This window comes from Eucalyptus grandis, chromosome 10 (assembly GCF_016545825.1).
Source record: "Eucalyptus grandis isolate ANBG69807.140 chromosome 10, ASM1654582v1, whole genome shotgun sequence".
Lineage (NCBI taxonomy): Eukaryota > Viridiplantae > Streptophyta > Magnoliopsida > Myrtales > Myrtaceae > Eucalyptus > Eucalyptus grandis.
The window spans coordinates 30,213,941-30,232,674 of record NC_052621.1 but is presented as its reverse complement, the minus strand read 5'-3'; the positions used below and the strand labels follow the sequence as shown (position 1 = coordinate 30,232,674).

At 40.2% G+C, this 18,734-nt stretch overlaps 2 protein-coding genes across 2 annotated transcripts; one reads left to right on the top strand and one right to left on the bottom strand.

Moving 5' to 3' along the window:
• The first annotated feature begins 569 nt into the window (after positions 1-569).
• LOC104423965 (disease resistance protein RGA2-like) lies at positions 570-2,944 on the top strand. Its single transcript, XM_039302977.1, has 2 exons — positions 570-1,575; positions 2,664-2,944. Exons 1-2 carry the CDS (start codon positions 570-572, stop codon positions 2,942-2,944), a joined length of 1,287 nt encoding a protein of 428 aa, XP_039158911.1.
• Positions 2,945-4,798: 1,854 nt separating this feature from the next.
• On the bottom strand, positions 4,799-12,406 carry LOC104422745 (kinesin-like protein KIN-7G). The gene is made up of 14 exons (XM_010035166.3): positions 12,367-12,406; positions 11,381-11,815; positions 11,091-11,180; positions 10,898-10,998; positions 10,681-10,794; positions 10,525-10,606; positions 10,353-10,420; positions 10,211-10,276; positions 10,012-10,136; positions 8,493-8,829; positions 7,423-7,527; positions 6,408-7,325; positions 5,467-5,786; positions 4,799-5,375 (listed from the first exon to the last, which is right to left on the bottom strand). The coding sequence occupies exons 2-14, from the start codon at positions 11,589-11,591 to the stop codon at positions 5,054-5,056; spliced, it is 2,859 nt and encodes a 952-aa protein (XP_010033468.2). The 5' UTR covers positions 11,592-11,815; positions 12,367-12,406; the 3' UTR covers positions 4,799-5,053.
• Between the last annotated feature and the right edge of the window lie 6,328 nt (positions 12,407-18,734).

Here is an 18,734-nt window from a genome sequence, read left to right as displayed (position 1 = left end):
ATATCTATTAAGCAAGGCGTCTTGGATATCTACAAGCCACTAGCTTGAAAGGGAGTGTTGAAAGATATGCGGCAATTACTGATCTGATTAGATCTGATTACAATTCTGTATATATCAATTAAAGATTATATTTAGATCTAGATTGATACATAGGATCATTTACTTCCATTAATTGTATACTCTTTGTATTATATCTATAGGGGTCTGTACATTTACAATTCATTGAAGACAGTATATAGAAAATTCCCTACGTCTTCAGTCTTGATATCCTTCTTTCCTTCATTCTTTTTGCTTTCTTTCAAGAGGGGGCCGAGGGAAAAAGGAAAAAGGAACCTGCTAGTTCCTCCTCCCATGCTAGTGTTCCATGGCAAGGCAAAAAAGTGGTGAGGCTGACTAGTTTCTGGGATGGGTAGGTGCCAACTAACTTCTTATGTCGCGAGACTGAGAAAACGAAAATAATGAGTCGGATAAGACAAAAACTGTGTTGGACTGAATGGACTTCGATTTGGGGCGAACAAGGCACCGGCAAGACGTTCCTTGCGAGATGGGTCTACAGCCGAGCGAAGTACATGGGTTATGAGTGGCGCGCTTGGGTCCATGTCTCGGGCAGCTTGGACGAGCGGGAGATCCCGTTTGAGATACGGAAGCACGTCGAGAAGCTAGCGAGGGACGTGAAAGACATGGATATGGAGGAGATAATGACGATGGTGCAACAAAAATTGACCAAGAAGAACAGATTCCTCATAGTGTTGGATGACGTGCAGCCATCTGACGAGCAACTCGTGCGAGTGTTAGCGATTAGCGTCCCAATCTTCTCAAAGGGCCACATAATTACCACAACTCAGGACAGTAAGATAGCCAAGTTGACGGATACATCCGAGGCAGAGCCGATTAGGCTACAAAATTTGGGCAATGAAGAAAGCCAGAGGATGCTCGCTTGGAAGTTGCATGGAGTACCGGAAGGTCAGAGACTCTCAAAAGAGGAGAAGGATATCCTAAACGAGTGTTGTGGCTTGGCGTTCCATATATCCTTACTCGGCGGGTTTCTGTCGAATGCAGGAGAGCGCGAGCGCACAGCGTTGGCGGAAGAGGGTTTCAAGTTAGATATACTACAGTTGAGTTGCCATAAATTGCCGATCCATCTAAAACCGTGCTTCATCTACATGGATTTTTTCCCCGTAACAATCCCCATCCCAACAAGAAGGTTAGTGAGGCGGTGGTTGGCCGAGGGCTTATTGGATTCACATTGTTACGACGGAGAAAGCGAAATGAAAAGGCAGCCTGAGGACGTGGGAGAGACGTTTATTCTGGAGCTCGCGAATAGGAACGTGATCGATGTAGTGAGCTGGAGGGTGGATGGATCCCCCAAAGCTTGCCAAATGATCACCTCCCTTTATGACATGATCCGCCCAATTGCAATGAGCATGAGGTTCCTACACATACATGGCACTAGCAAGTTGAAAGACAAGAACAACCGCGACCCAACTAGCCAGCAACAACAGCTGCTGGCCCAACCGCGAGAAAGAAGCAAGATTCGGTGGCTTGCGGAGCACACGAACATAGTCAGAGACGGCTGTTGGAGAAATCTTCTTGAAGTCTTTTGAAGTTGACAAAACATTTCCATCAGTCTAGTCCGAAGGCTTGTAGACTCTGCTCTTTAAAGTCTCAAGACCTCCGGACAGCCAAACTCAAGACTCAAAGTCTATCCTCATTGTGGTCTAATCTGTTGAAGAAAGGTTATCCAGAATCTGGATGTTTCGTTAAGGATTTAACCTTATCAACTCGGAGAAGATCTCGTGGCTGGAATAGACATAACGGAGTCCTTTGATTGATCGAGATTGACTCGATAATTGAAGATCCAGTGATTGCCTAAATATTATTGGAAAGTTCTACTTATGGAAACCGAGATCCTGATTGTATGGGCGAACAAGATTGATGGGCTATCAACACGTTCCTTTAATAGCTCGAACAATCTTCCTAATTGATTCCGTCCAACGGGTAGATTGGAGGAATTACTTTGGTAAGTGCCAACGGGTATGATGGCACAAAGGAGTATATAAAGAAGACGGTCTTAGTTGTTCAAGGAGTACGCGATAGAAGAATTCCAAAGTCTGAAGCTTCTTGTTGTTTAGACAATTACTCTGAGCAAATACTTGTATACAAAAGAGAGTCTATATTTGTGAGAAATCTTGAGGAGGTGTGGTAGAACATCTACACTGTGGAATCAAGGCAAACTGTGTTGTAACTTCTCTTTTGTTCATAGTGGAATCCCCAATAGGCATCGGTGAAGAAGAGTGGACGTAGGCTTGATATAAGCCGAACCACTATAAACCGCGTGTTCAATTTTATCTTCTCTCGTCTTACTTTGATTATCGTTTGTCTCAAATCCATCAACCTGTCTAAGTATTGTGCAATTCGAAGAAAAATCTTTTATATACCTATTCACCCCCTCTAGGTACTCATACTAGCAATATCAACGGCCACAGCCGCAACTACCCCAATTTGAACCTCAGACACGTTCGCTTGTTTCTGTCGTTCTACCTGAGGAGAGGTGTGCTTACCAAAGACATCAGCACGTTTCTAAGGAAAATGACATCCGAGACTAACTATAGCTTGCTAAGGGTGCTTGACTTGGACGGTTGTGTATAAGCCATCCTTGCAAGGGGTGCTCCACAAGCTGGTGCTCCTAAGGTACATAGGATTGAGATCCACGGTGTTGGACTCGATCCCAAGTGCCGTTGCAGATCTGTACCATCTCGAGACTCTCGACATAAAGCACACCAACGTCACTTCCCTGCCGAGTTCCTTGTGGAAGGCGAGGAACTTGAGGCACCTGCATCTCAACTGGTTCTATGTCGACTTGAAGAACATCCTCAAGGCTTGTAGCAACAATGTCAATGCCTTAACTCCAAACCTTGAGCGGGCTGGTTATTGGCGAAGATAAGGAGACCTCAGGCCTCATGTACAGCTTGAGCTTTTCTTGCAACACTCGGATAAGGACGCCTCAGGCGCTGCAGGGAAAACAGTAGCGCATTGGATTAGCTTGGGGCTCACCAATCTCCAGTCCTTGACCTTTGGGGTGAGCCAAGAGCCCAAGCCCGTGGAAGTAGCCAAGCCCGCCGAACAAGCCCAACCCGCGCAAGAAGCCTAGCCCTCGGAAGAGGCCAAGCCCAACGAAGGAAGGCACAAAAGTATCCGAGCCCACGAAAGAAGACAAGAAAGGAGCCAAGCCCATGACATCGCAGATGGCCCCATACCGGAACTGTCGTTGGCTGAAAAACATCACGAGCTGTTGGAGCTCTACTTGCTGGACCAACTCAACAAACCCATCTGGACACAGCTCTTGCCAATCTCGTTCAGGGTACTGACTCTGTCGGGTTCGAAGTTGGATATAGACATGATGCCCCAGTTGGGTGGTCTCCTCAAACAACTGAGAACCTTCAGGCTCTTGGCCAATTCCTTCCTAGGCATTTGCCTGAGGTTCGCCAAAGATGGGTTTCCAAGCCTCATGATCTTGAAGATTTGGAAGCTGCCTCGGCTTGAGAACGTGATTATTGAAGAAGGAGCAATGCTCCATCTCAAAGAAGTCGAGTTTAGACACCTCGATGCGATGAAAAAAGTTGAAGGGATCAAGGAGTGCAAGGGACTGGAGAATATCCGTGTAGTAGTCAAAGAGGGTACTCAGGGTTTTGTTGACGTCCATGATAAGGGAGAAGGAAATACATTGTACAAGATAGAAGAGACCAAGATGGATGAACTTACGGACAACGACGATAGGTATGGAATAATAATATTAAATCTCAAATGTGATTTATACTCATGACGATGGATTTTTTTTATAAAATTGATAATTTCAACAATAATTTACTGGTGGTTAAAACAAACAACTGAGATCCTCATTAAATAAGTATTTCATTAACTCATTCCACCATATCAAGTCAATGCATGTCAAGCCTATATATAAGTCCCTAGCGAGTTCTATAGAAGAATGCAAATTTTCATATAGTCTTCACACCGTAATTAGTCACATAGCCTTTTTAAAACAGTTTTCATTTACACTTTTTCCTGTCACAATTCCAAATCATGTGGGCAACATCATTTGATCTTTGTATAACCCAATGTTGAATCCAAAAGCAACCATTCGAATCAACCTTACTACTCATAGCCGACGCATGTCTAGTGAGCCTTTCACATAGCTTACATACAAATTGCTGAGGTATAGATACCAGTTAAGGCCTGTCATTCACATACTATATCATATTTTAAGAAAAGGAGCATATATGAACAAATCTACATAGTTCCTTTCCTTCTCATTGAGAGGAGTACTATTGGGAAAGCGTTGTATGTGCGAAGCTTACTTAAGTGGTTTCTTGTTTCCTACGGTCCCTGACGCTGACGAGGAGGCTCTTCCTTCAATATAAACCAGTACAATGATATTTCGAGTTGAACATGTGTATGTCCCATCCTCCCACCTCGTCAACCCCTCTCTCCCTCTCTCTCTCTCTCTCTCTCTCTCTCTCTCTCTCTCTCTAAGTGTGCAAAAAAATAATTTCTTGTAACTACTAGCTTATGTAATTACTGAGCTGATGCCATTCAGCCATTACAAGATACTCTGTCTTCAGTTTTAGGCATTTAAGTCTGCATATTCTCAATCCAATGAGGTCAGGAAAACCACGAGGGCAAAAAAATGGCTTAATGAAATCGAGGAGTCACAATCAACGAGGGCATGCCACGAGTCATTAGTGAAATTACTAATTTAATCAGCTACAAGCTTTTAAATAAAAAACATGTAAGAGGATGGAAGAAATAGAAACAGTATTATATTAGTCCAATTAACATCATTCATGCGCCCATACATACGTTAGAGAGCCAGGACCGGTGAGAGGACCTGCAAGCCCTCATTTGTTCAAGAGAATATTACAAAGCTTTTGTACAATGACCTGCATCTCATTACATACATATTACCAGTTAAAAGGAATTCAAACCACCTCAGATAGTTGGAGAAGCGATTTCGTCACCATTCCGCAAAAGTAATAGCATCCAAAACAAAGCTTCACAAGAAAGACATCATAGTGCTTTTCCACTTACGAAGTTTTGTTTTTGATCGCCAAGGTGTAAAGTTGAGGCCAAACATCTCCTTGGAAGCTTCCTCTGGCTGAACAAAACCAACAAGCTTTGCAACAATTTTGGCACTCTCAGCCACATGGTCCATGTCTTCTGTGTCAGACCACAACCGGTGGGCTAACTGCAAACTTCTATGCTTGGTATTCAAACCGATCCCCCAAGTTTGGAAGAGCATCTCTCTATCTTTCCTGGTGAGCTTCTTTTGCAACTGCTTGGTGAGCATCTGCCTCTCACGACGAAGATCTTGTATGCTGTTTAGCATGATAAAATCCCAGACTGAATATGTCCCTACTGAGAATTTAACAAAAGCAGCGAGTGTTTCTTATAATTTAAATTCGGTACCTTGAAACAGCAGTCAAGGCCTGACTATCTTCCAGAGCTTGATTACAACGAGCAGATTTATCCCTAAGAAATGACAACCTCCTGAGCTCTACCTCCAAGTAGATGGAATCCGTCGGATCACCTTTAAACAGAAGGAAAAAGTAGCTCCTGTGAACTAATGAGACATTGCATTCCTTCCATAGTTTGACGATCTCCTTCTGCAAGTTTTTGAAGTGTGAAAGCCATTCCAAAGAACCTTCTGTATCATCTTCAATTGGATCCAAGCCAACATCCTTAACGTGTTTAGTAGATGCAATCACATTTGGTTTTATATCATGTACCTGTCAATCAAAAGAGTCCCCACTGAGCAAAATGGGCGTATGTTGACAGAACATCCATATCTAATGGTAGTAACCAAACACTCAGTTCGTTCTCCAAATTTCAAAGCACTTTATATTCAAGTGAGTGGTAATCCAAACTTACTTGCATGTCCACATTTACATATGGCAAGACTCTTATAGCTGAAACCATAGCTGGGCAATATCACTACATTGGTCATCATATATTTGTACACAGAAAAACAATCTTTAGATGAATCAAGATTTTCTAAATCATAATCCTTCACAAAATTTAAACACCTGATAACCATGGTTTCTGTACCCTGTCCGTAGTAAGTTTTCAAAACAATGTAAAAGAAGCCTAGTCTGACCCACGCAGGCCAACCCCTAATAACTCGCCTCCACTTGAGTCATGGGTATCACGCCCAAATATTTGAATCAGATAGCAGAGATATAGCATTCTTTGATATGGAAAAAGCATACTAACTCCTGTGTTATATTTAAAATTCCAATAAAGAAAATAAAAATTTGTAAGGTCCTCCAAAATAATTAATCCATCATTCATCATATAGCTCAATGTCTGTGATGAAAGGAACAAAGAAAAAGGCAGGAAACAAAGCTCACCCCATGCTGACTAGGTTGATCCTCCTGCTGAGCAATGGACTCCTCTAATTCAGAAGCGGAATCCATACTGCTGTCATATTTCTCAACTGCCTGACTTTTATCTGCTTGAAGCTCATAATCCAAAGAATCCTCCAGTGAATTATGAGAACCACCACCAGACAAATTTTCTTTGGACACACACTTCAGTGAAGGAAACTTTCTCTGACATCCCTCAGGTCTTCCAGGACATTCCTTTTCATATCGAGGGGGAGGTGTGCTATGGTTTATCTCCATCTCCTCAATTGAAAATGAAATATTTGTAAGGCCTGACTCACAACTTCTACTCCTGACTAGCTTGAAACTTCTGGATGTAGGTAACTCTTTCTCCTGCATCATCGAATATGCTTTTTCAAGAGAAGGTTCTACATATTCTTGATGGACACTGTCTAACTGTCTAGCTTCCTCCAAAGTTGGTGATCCCAATTTCTCTTTTTCTACATCACCTTCCTCAACCACAATATAGTCTGAGATGCCTGCCGTCTCCTCCACTGATGACATACCACCATTTCCATGGCAGTTTGAGTTTGGCTTTTCCATCTCAATGCAGCGTACTTCTCTGCAAAAGTCCTCAGAATTTTCATCAGTGTACTCTCCAATGTCCTCTGGACATATGCTATTTCGCCTGGAGTGAGATATCCGAATTGAGAGCTGTGAAGAGGGGTCCGAGAGTAAAGAGTTCTCTTCGAAGTCGGGAATGTGGATCATATGCCCATCTAAGTCACTCCTACTGTGTTGATCTGAATATTGACATGAATCAATTGTTAAGATACCAACATCCAAATACTCATTATCTGCTCGGTTTTGAGTATCTAAAATTGGGCGCTTGAGTTCCCATGAACCTCGCACATGAAGTTTAGGGTAATCACTGCATGCATCCACCTGAAATATTAAATCAACAGACGATTCATTGAGGAATAATTGGTGTTATAAGTTGAGGACGGCAAATCCATCAAGGAATCTAACAAAGTAGAATTACCTGTGCAATTGAAGATTTGTGATCCACAACCAATCGGTGCAAATCCTGAACCTCAGACTGAGCAAGGTCTCGCTGCAGAGACAATTCTGCAATCTCTTTCTTGAGCTGTGAGAGGATACAACCACATAAAATAAGGTTTTAAATAATTAAGTGGTTTCCTGATTTATAAATGGACAAAAAAAATGCTTCACTGTTCATCAAACTTTAAAGGGGGTGACAACATGGAAATTTTACAAACATAATCTTAAAAGTGCCACAACAAAAAATTATTAATAAGGCCGGTAAATAAGCTGCATAGAATTAGAACAGATTTTGCTACCAGCTGATGTTATTACCCATCCCAGCAGAGGAAAATGCACATAAACCTACAGGCCATCCAATTTTCTATGCCAAATTACAACAAATAGTGAAGGTTTGTATGCTTTTAGCTCTGAAGTAGATGCCTATTGACAGGATCATGGCAAAACTTAGAAGGTTCGCTGGACATCCAGGTAAATCAGAAGGTTCGCTCAAGTAAGCTCTAGTTATCTTTTTTGTCGAAAAATAAATAAATAACATAAAAGAAAAGCTGATGAGCTATAAATGCTAACAGCATAATGGTGAAGTTGTGGGTTATTGCTCAAAGGTGCAGAATGTTGGAAGTGGTCCAAAGGGACATGCTACGGTGAGAGAGATGAAGAAAATTTGCAATTGTGGAAAATATGCATTCTGCAGGGGAAGGTCAAAAAGGCCAGGTGAAGATATTGCTCTTAAAATTCTTTCCCAACTTTTACATGAACTTTCAAGTGGATGAGCTTGGTCAAGAGATGTTGATTGAGATGGAAATTGCATGTATTGTGCATTGAAGAATATTCAACCCAATGGAACTGGTGGAATTCACCATCGGTATAAAAGAAATAAAAGACTTTCTGACACAGCAGCATACTAAGGAAGAAGTTGGAAGATACACCTAGTTTATGTATGATAATTACACCCAAGTACCTCCCTTTACCATATATAGTGAGAAAAACCTCAAAAAATATAAGAAACATCGAATTATAATACTTAAAGCCTTAATGCAGAATTATCACCTTCTCAATTTGGAGATCCTTTTCTCGAAGCAGCACAGCAGTATCAGATGAAACAGAAGCTAGTCCTGGATTTCTCAGCTCACTCTCCAATCTAGCCAATTCTCTCTGTAAATGCTTTACCAAAGCTTTATCAGACACAACAACATTGACCTGTGCATTTGTGGCGACCTCTTTAGCACAACTTGCGAACAATAGCGTATTTCGTGACTGTTCAACATGACTTCGGGCTGGACTCATTGTACAGATGATGGAAGTTCTAGCATTTCCTCCCAGTGAGGATTGCAGAATACGAGTCAGTTTGGAATCTCGGAAAGGAATATGTCCATTTCTTCCCTTGCTGGAGCCATTCAAATAGTTCTTGATCAATAATCAAAAGTTTAAAAATAAATCAATGATAAATTGAAAGAAAAGAGGGCTTAAGACTGCAATACTTCCACCAACTCCTTGTTTCTTATAGGATCATAATATTAGTAACTGTTCTGTCCATACAATCAAAGATGAAAAATTGGTAAAACATCATCACGGATGGTTTGCTTTGAATTTCTATAAGGCTTTTTTTTTTTTTTTTTTTTTTTAAACTTTTCCTCCAAAACATTGATAAAGAAAATAAAAGATACTTAAAGTTAAAAAAAAGATATATATTAAAAAGAGTATATAACCACACATGTCAATATTCATATGTTTTAAAATTTTAAGATGTTCAATGTGCAATAAAAGTCAAATTTCAAACACTACAAGAAAAGCAAAATGTGAAAAGTCCAAACTTGCTCCAAACAAACCTAAACAACTACTCTTGAGTCTCTTGACTTCTTGCTAAAATCTGCATGGTAACCTATATGGAGCTGAAGGCTGAGAACCTAGTCAAGAGCCTGGAAAACTAATCCCCTACTCTCAAAGCAACAATTTTCAACTATGCAGTGGAATTTATGCCTGAGAAACCAAAACCAACCCCCCAAAAAAAAAAAAAAAAAAAAAAAAAGACCAGATAGAAAAATTCTTTTGGCCGATATCATGTCTAATGAATTAATCCAAGCATTTGGTACAAGAGGTACTTGACATTACTAGAGAAGAGCAAAGATAAACCCATTCTCAGCTCTGAGTACTTGATAGTCACAACAGGTAGGCAGACAAGAATAAATGGAACTAAACATGTGGGAGCTCATGCACTAAACCTGCCACAGGCAGCAATGACAAACCCTGATGGAGGATTGAAAGTGTGAACAGAGCTCGGTATCAGGATTTTACTGAAAGCAGGATAGGAAATAGAGCGCAATGGCATAACAGGATCCATTTATCCCGTCCTATTCTGTCCTATTTTGTGGGAGAAGGCTTGGTTGTTCATGATGTTGTTATTCATATAACATGTGTGTATGCAGGTAAATTAGTATTGTGTAAGAAATGGACCTTTGGCACAGAAAAGGCATTGCAGTGGTGCTCTATGTTCATGTCAATGCATGGTCCAACTAAATTATAAGATCTCTAAGATGAAGACAACGAAAAAACAAGCTGTAAGGCCAACCTCAGTTTTCGGATAACTGTTCCCAAAGTCAGCAAACTGCGATTTATGTGGCAGCCCTCTTTCAACCTCGCACCAGCTGATAATGACTGAGATGCACGCTCACTTCCTGCTAGATCCACGAAGTTCTGCAGCCAAAAGAAACTATTATATTCTCCCAGTAACAGTTTATAGGTTGAAGTTAAGTACTAAATATTCATACCACAGTAGTAGAAAGAGTGCTTGAATTGTCGTTCCCCAAGAACTCACGAGCCGAACTTTCAATTGTCTGGCAGCAGAATGAGCAATAAATCTTTGACATTTAAATAGGAATTGACCACAAAACAGATAAAATTCACCATTACCAGTCTGAGAATCTGATGTGATCTTGAGCTAGCTTCGTTAAGGCATGTCTCTCCAACCTGTCTTTGAGCTGTGAAATCCAAATGATCAGTCAAAACATTCCATTGTAATGGTAGATATAGCATGCAACCAAGAAATTCATCCAACACAAGACTGAATAGCCTTAGTCCTTACCTTCACACACAGAAAGAAGTTCTTGAAAGTGGCTCCAGTCCTTCAGTGTTTCCTCTGTAAGTTTCTCAACTATAGTCCCTCTCTGTCAAAAGAGCTAGCTCTCACGGTGATGTTGGATGAGCTCATAGTTCCTCAGCATAGTACAAAGAAATTTACCTCCGGATCATCTAGAAGTCTCAGAGGACTACTATCTGCACTGAGGAGGTCTCTCACAGACTCATTGTAGATCTCCATCGCAGAAAACTTCAACAGAAATTCTCTTTCCTTGTGCTATTAAGAAACAAGAGAATGTCTTTATTAATAAGCAAATGTTAAGAGGAAGAAGTTGTGATTGAAAATGGAGGAGATCTTTAGGTAGTATATGACTTGTTACCTTCTCTATATAGCTGTATATATCTGCCATTGAGTATTCAGTAATTCCACTCATAGTGTATGTTTTTCCACTACTTGTCTGTCCATATGCAAAAACACTTGCTGCAACATTGAGCATCAGATGGTTGCAATCTCAGGCAAATATCAACATAACAAACCATTGTCGAAAGGAAGGAGAAGAGGTTAAAGTTTACCATTTATCCCACTGACAACTGAAAGAGCAACTTTCTTGGCTCCTTCCTCGTACACTTGCCTTGTGGAGCAATCACACCGGAAAACTCTGTCTGCAGATCAGCCAACATGGAGGACACATAACACTAAGAGATATTGAACAGATTGCTTCCTTAAATGCAAGTCCTCCATTAGAAACATTTGTTGGAATTTGAAGACATGGGCTCAAGACCAAAAGGAAGCTAAATCCAACATAACATGAAAATGTGCTCAAGAAAGAAAGGAAAAAACTTCATGAATGGGATTCAATTACCAAATGTGTAGGCAGCTGGGTACATGGACCGCTCTGAAACAGAGAGATTGTTTCTGTAGATAACGGTGTTGTCATCGATACATTCCCAATCTGATACATCATTCCTAGAAATTTCCTTCTGATTCAAGGGCCTGAGACGAACTAATACAAAGATTTTCTCTTCACAGGGACTCGACCCCGGCATTATCTCCTGGCTGTCAACTGCCACCATTGCTTACCTTCGTACTATCCAAGTCTATGAACCATCCGAAATCAAGATTAGTCTTCACCGCAACCAAATACTCCGACAAAGCCTGCGACACAGCACGGAGTTCTACACCCCATCACAACTTCACTGTCCGACTATGCATTGTAGTTTTGGAGTCAACAAAGCGAGTGATGTTGGGATCTGATGAAATCTGAAGCCCATCCAACTCCTACACCTACCATCATCACCTGTAATGAACAAGCTAATTATGGCTCAGAGCTAACTCCCCCACGCCCGCATCAATTCGTCTTGAGCACAAAAAAACTCGGTTTCCTCCTACGTTGCTCCTTCCTTTTGTCATCTAATTTAGAAAAGTCAAACAAACGCACATCTGCAGTCACAAGTTCCCATTCTCCGAGAGAAATGGGCGGTGTTTCTTTTTTCTTTAGATTAGCAAATATTTTATTAAATGAACCCATTTTGGAGTTTTCTGAGATGGTCCCCATAACAGACTGTCAAAAAGTCTCCTTTGCTCGTGCTGACTTACATTATAGAATGTCTTTAGAAAAACAAAGCAAGACATGTTTTCACCTTGGGAGTATTCACTTCCCAAAGAATGTCTGAGATCTAGGCAAAGATCCATGGCATTGTGCATGAAGCGACCAAATTTTCATGACATGTCTCCAAAGCTACAAGCGGAGCCGATGTCATTTGAATACACACGAACTGGAACCGTTCTCCAGCAACGCCTCATTGGTTCATTAACTTGGACCAAACGAAAGAAAAAGAGGAAAATTACCATTGGCTCTCAGGCTGTCGAACTCGAATCCTCACGCAACCATTCCGGCAACGGGATCGCTTGCCTCCGACGTTTGAACCCGAAAGAAGTGGCGAAAGACTTCGAAATGCAGGGCGAACGTGACGCGGAGTCGACGAGGATGCGCGCGAGAGATGGAGAGGGAGAGAAAAAGCGAACCCCGGCAAGCTCTGGCGATGAAGATTTGGATGACTTTCTTAAGGCCCTGCGAATGTGGAGAAGAGAGGGACGGTTGTTAAGTCCTGGTCGGTGTTGGTTTTGGGTTTCGATTATTGCCACTTTTGCTGGCTTCGTTTTCAGCCTTTGAATTAAAACTGCCAACCGAACCAAAATTTCTGCTCTCTTCTCTTTTTCCATTTTTATAAAAATTCCTTTTTTTACACCGTCGGGAACACGCGGCAAAAGCCAGACCTCGACCTATCAACATACCCAGTTGCACGGCCCACTTTCACTTAAACCGATCGAATTAATGAACTAACAAAAATATATTAGCTCCCTCGTACCATACCAAATGTCCCAACATATGACTTTTTTTCTAACATGACTCTTATGTGCATCTCCGCATTTCATACGTGCCCAATATCTTCCACTTTTCCCGTGGTCTTCGATCTACCAATCGATCATGCGCATCACAAGCATATAGAGTAGATAATTATGTGTGCCATGTCAACTAATAATATTGCGTGCTATGGTGTCGCCAATTATCCGAGCTATGTCAATTCACAATTGTTGGATACAATTTATACTCCCCATCAATAGAAATATATGAGATCCTGCTCACCGATGAGCAAGTGAGGGTTTAGGGGTCGCGGGGTCAGCACCCCAACTCACCAAAGAGCTTTCACAGTTTGATCTTAAATTGATAAATAGTTACCAAATGTTTATAATCTCTTTTTCTTAATAGAGAGGTGCAAAGTGTTAATTATAGTGGAATCGAATGCTGGATATTCAAGAGTGAATTAGGATAAACCTTATGTCTCTATTTCTCTTTCTGTATTTACTCTCCATTTTGTTTTGTTTAAGCGGTTAATTCTAACGATATCGTGACGCATTGTGTCAATAATTGTAAGTATCTATGAAACATGGAATTGGTGGAGCTCCTAATGTTCTCTTTTTTTGCTAAGCTACGCTTAGATATCTTCTTAATTTGCTTGGCCAAGGTAGTTCGATGAGCAATTGAAAATGTTTGGTGCTTTCGTTTGAATTGGGAGGCCCATCATTGCAATTTATGAAAGCATTGGGCAGGTTGGTGAGCTCTCGAACAAGGAAAAAATATATTTAGTTCGTGAGCATGTTTATTTCGATGCTAGCGTGATGCGACTGTTCATTTAATGAAAAGCCCTCGCCCTTCGTTGATTTCACATGGTGGTGGTTGCTTGGAATCAAAATAATATCAACTCCCAAAAGAAAATTAATAATTGCAACATTTGCCATGTGACCCTCGATTACTTTTCTTAACCCCAATTCTTTTATTGCAAGAGGGGACGATAGATAATCGTCCCGTTTCACTCTCCCGACGTGCACGAGTGACTTTCGTACAATCATTTAAAACGGACTTACTTCGACGTGCGAAAACTAATTCCGACGACACCCAACAGTATCAGGATGCTAATGATGCCGCCGGAAAAAGCCGAGCCAGTTCAAATCGATCATGGGCGGACTCGATCGACGAGTAATGAGAGGGGTTTTCTTTTCAGGGATGAATTTAGGAAGGAATCACATCAAATCGAAGTGTTGTGTAATTAAAACTCCTGTGCACCAAAATGGGCCACACCACTGCAGAACTCCTCTTGATTTTCATTTCATAGATGCTTGAACACAACATGCAACCTAAACCGGCGTTGATGGTGGGTCGGTGATTAAAGCCACGAACCAATTGGGTGGTAACTAATCATTTAATTAATTAATGCTAATCTGTGAATAGATCTCTTGACCTAACAGGCCCTGTCCACCATCCGGAAAGGAGGTGAAGTAGAACTTAAACAAACGGTGATTTCAGATCAAGGAAAGGAGCGAGAGTAATCTTCCCACCATTGAAGTTTGGGAGGCTTCTTTAGCTAAAATTATATGTTGGCTATATAAGAGTGTCAAAAAGAATCATCCGGAGTAAAATTAAAACTGAATTGAACCGACCCAAATAAAATAATAAAAAGATAAAAGGATGGGTTATTTTTGGTAGGGGTTCCATTCTATTCGATAAGTAAGTGAAACAACGGGATTCCAACGTTTCGGTTTGATTTTGAGTCATGAACCCCCGGAACGACCCAGAATGGCATTACTAGCCTTGTTTCAAAACAAAAACCAATTGGAACAAATGCATTCATGAACATGAAAAGGGAAACCTGGACGACCCCCTCGCCTGACCGTCCGACCGTCGACTTCTCGTCCCCGCCGTCGGCTCCTCATCCCCTTCGGTTCCATCGTATCTGCTCGAGCCGTGGGTTATGTTGCTATCAACATGCAATCTACTAGTGAGCTCTGATCAATCGGGTCACCAAACAAAATCCATAGAAGCCTCAAATTACAAACGACCCTGTTTTCCTTTCTTCTCTCATCGGAAATATTCAACGTGTCTTTTGATAATTCAACATGTTAAATTATTTCAAATGTTCGTGGGGGTCTCAACGAGCCGGGGAGCTATAGTTAGGGTGCGCATAACAAAATTTCTATAATAAGAAATTGATTTATCAAATTATATTCCATGAATGAGTTTATAAGCAAAGAAACGCATATGATAATAATTCAAAATTTTTATTTCTAGAATAAAAATTCGTTTGGTAAAAGAATAAAATTCCTATTTCTAGGAGCGGCGACAATCGGCGTCCAATGGCCGTCAAGTCCGGCGGCGGAGTCCGGAGTCCGACATCCAGTCGACGTTCTGGCATTCGGCATCCGACACCGAGTTCAACGTTGGCGAGCGGCCGGAGTCTGGAGTCCGACATCCGAGCAACGTCTAACATCCGACAGTCGGCGGCCGTCATTCGGCATCCGACATTTGGAGTTCAACGTCCGGCATCCAGCGTCCGACTAGTCGATGGCCAGTGTCCAACGTCCAAACTCATAATAAGCAATCTGAATGATGCGATTGAATCTTGTCTCAGAAATATCAAAATTAAAAATTTCTTGATTTCTATTTTTAAAATTAAAATCTGTTTTTAAAATAAAAAAATTAAATTATGTTATCAAATAAATTTTTTCCCTTTAAAGGAAAAGCTGAAAAAATCATCGACACTCATAATAAGAGTACGAAGGGGAGGACCACTTTGACTCTGTGGGGAAAAGAATTGCAGGACACCCCACGTGGCTAGCGAAAGCCATGCGTTCATGCATGTGTCCTCTCTTTCGATGGTCATAAATACTTTTGTCGCGTAAAAGAAATTAATGAATAATAATAATAATCATAATCATAATAGCAGTTCGGAAAAAAGATAAATTCGAGGAGCAAAAAGTTGTGTTGTGGAGATCGAATTTCGGAATCCACGCATGTGCCTTCCCACCGACAGTGACACGTGGTCGGGGAAAAAGAACGTAGGTTTCGTCAACAATTCGGCGGATAATATTTCGTGAAATTGTAATGTAGCATTTTTGTTTAAGCGCCTAGGAAAAAAAGGACAAAATTGATATACTCATGCCTATGGTAATGTACAGATAATCACTGGTCACCTGCTCAAGGTCATAGTGGATTAGGTAAGCAAGATACTTCCAAGTAATTATTAACGTGTGTGTGTATTTATATGTCTGATTAGGGCATGCTGAGAAATTCTTAGCTAGATGCCATTTGTTTGTTCTTTGGCCAGCTCCATCCCAACAAAGAGATTCCTATGACCAAACTCATACATACGTGGAGATTCCTATACATAGAGATACTAGCATACCTTGCGTAGCAAAATTTGAAATTTCGAATTTAATTATGTCCTCTAAAATAGTCGACAGGGTTTTCATTGAGTCAATTAAAGTTTTGGAGTTTTTGAAATTCTTCAAGATACACAAATTAGCTTCGAATTTTTGGAACCAAAGTATATTTTCTTACATAGTTCATCATTCTAGGAAAATTCTTTGGGTAAATAATACAAAAAAAATCCTAAATTGTACTCATTATGACGTAAATACCCCACATTTTTTATTTGTCGCAAAAAATCCCTAAATTTGTCTCATGTGATACAAATACCCTAACCCCTTCTATGTCACGAAAAAACCCAAACTTATACATATGTGACATGCATACCATTTATTTTAGTTTTATTCAAGCTATATTTATCACACTGATAAAAGTTTGGTTTTTTTAATAATTTGCATCACAATGGGTAAATTTAGGGTTTTTAGTGACAAAAAAAAATAAGTTCCGAGTATTTGTGTAACAATGGCCATAATTTGAGATTTTTGTGATATTAATCCAAATTCTTAACATAACTTTTTTTGAAACACTCTATATCATTCCACTAACTTAAGCTCAGATCATGTTTATGCTACGTAGCCGGTTTGGACTTGAATACAAGCATATTTCCTTTCACCCTAGCATTGACCTAATTTTGATCAGAAGTTTGTTTCATTGAAAAATATTTATTTCTCTTTTCTTTGGCGTTTGATGTTGGAAAATTAGTTGGTCTACGAAAATCACTTTCCATGAAAAAGCCACACTCGCAAAATGAGTGAAATGATTTCGGGTCTTGAAATTGGAGAACATTTTTCTACACTTCTCACCAATGAAAGGCCAATTTCATCATCATCATCATCATCATAATCGAATTACGTATGGACACTATTTACATCATCGACCACCACCGTCGATTACAAAACAGAACCGAATCGCCACCGCTGTCGTCGAACCCTCCTTCTTCAGTCATTCCCGACCACAGAGTAGCCCTTATTTTTTCACTAGAGCAAGCCCCTGGGGATGTTTGATCGTCGCGTGCCGGCGAAAAGGAAACTGAGAACAATTAAGGATGTTTCCGATGAGCGCACTCGAATGTTGTTCTCCACATGGAAAGAACTCTTCTTTGTGCCAGAATTTTATCGTATTATAAAGTAGTTAAATTAAATACGAGAAAGGCAGCACCAAATGCCAAATATGTGGTTGAATTCACCCCCTTTTGACTACTATTAATTTATGTGTGTGTGTGTGTGATTATTTGACTAATAATATCTTTACTCTTCGTCCTTTTATGGCTGAATGTTGGCGAAGAATCCAATCCAGCATGTGATGATAGGAATTTTTAAACGGCACGTATCGAGGAATTGTCCATTTTGTATTTACCGGCTATTAAAAATTTGCGTTCCCACATATCCAGCTGTTCTAAGGTTAACGATAGCGACCATATTAGTTGACGCCGATGGAATAAACATTCTTATTTTTTTCCCATGCAATAATTGGTTCAATGCAAAAGGAGGCAAAAGAGAGAGAGAGAGAGAGCAAAGAAGAAACTGAACCATCACGTAACGTTATGTTTTTCTCTTTTATATTTGTCATCAAGATAAGGGAAGACGAAAATAACATAATGGGAGACACTGTATGTTGAGAAAACTTGCCAATATGTTTTGAAGATTGATAAGGCCTTCTATAGATGTTTAATGATTCTGACAATAAGATTTCCGGGTGATATTCTCTTTATTCTGAATGTTAAATCTCTGAAAATCATACTAAGAGACTCGTTCGGCTTATCAAGAAGTTCTAAATATCATCAAACCCAAAGACTTATCAAGACATTCTAATTATCTATGTTCAAAACATTGTTGAATTATGTCAAATTGAGGTATATGAGGACAACAGTAAAGCTTGCATGAGTATTGTCAAGATGACATTCCTCTTCAGACGTTACGCGAAGTATTTTCAGATGATTAAGATATTTAGAATTAGATTATATGAAGCCCAACAGTTAGTGATTTGTTTCAGATTTCTTTCTAAAAAAATATTGATTGTGATCCATGTGACAATCTCATGGAGATGAGATGTTCTTTCATGACGAGGAACCCTACATATGGAAACCCAACCTCTATTATATCGGTAGCAGAATCAAGAGAAACTTTAATCTAGTAATTCAAACAACAGTCAGATCTTCTTATATCATTTAGGTCAAACGGGTTAATTGGATGAATGGCCATCAAAGTATTATCCAACGGTCAGTTTGGAAACCGAGGAGTATAAAAGGAGATCCAAAGTTCAAAGAGAGCTTTGATATTGCATACTTGTCTTTATAAGCTGAAATTGCAATTATTTGAGAGGCGTGAATAGTGTCATAGTGTGTGCTTTGTGTAAGATAGTGAGTCCTATCGGCTTGGGTATAAGCATTACCAACTTTGGACAGAAGCTATTGCATATAAGCGGCACACCATGACTGTAACATCTAATTGAT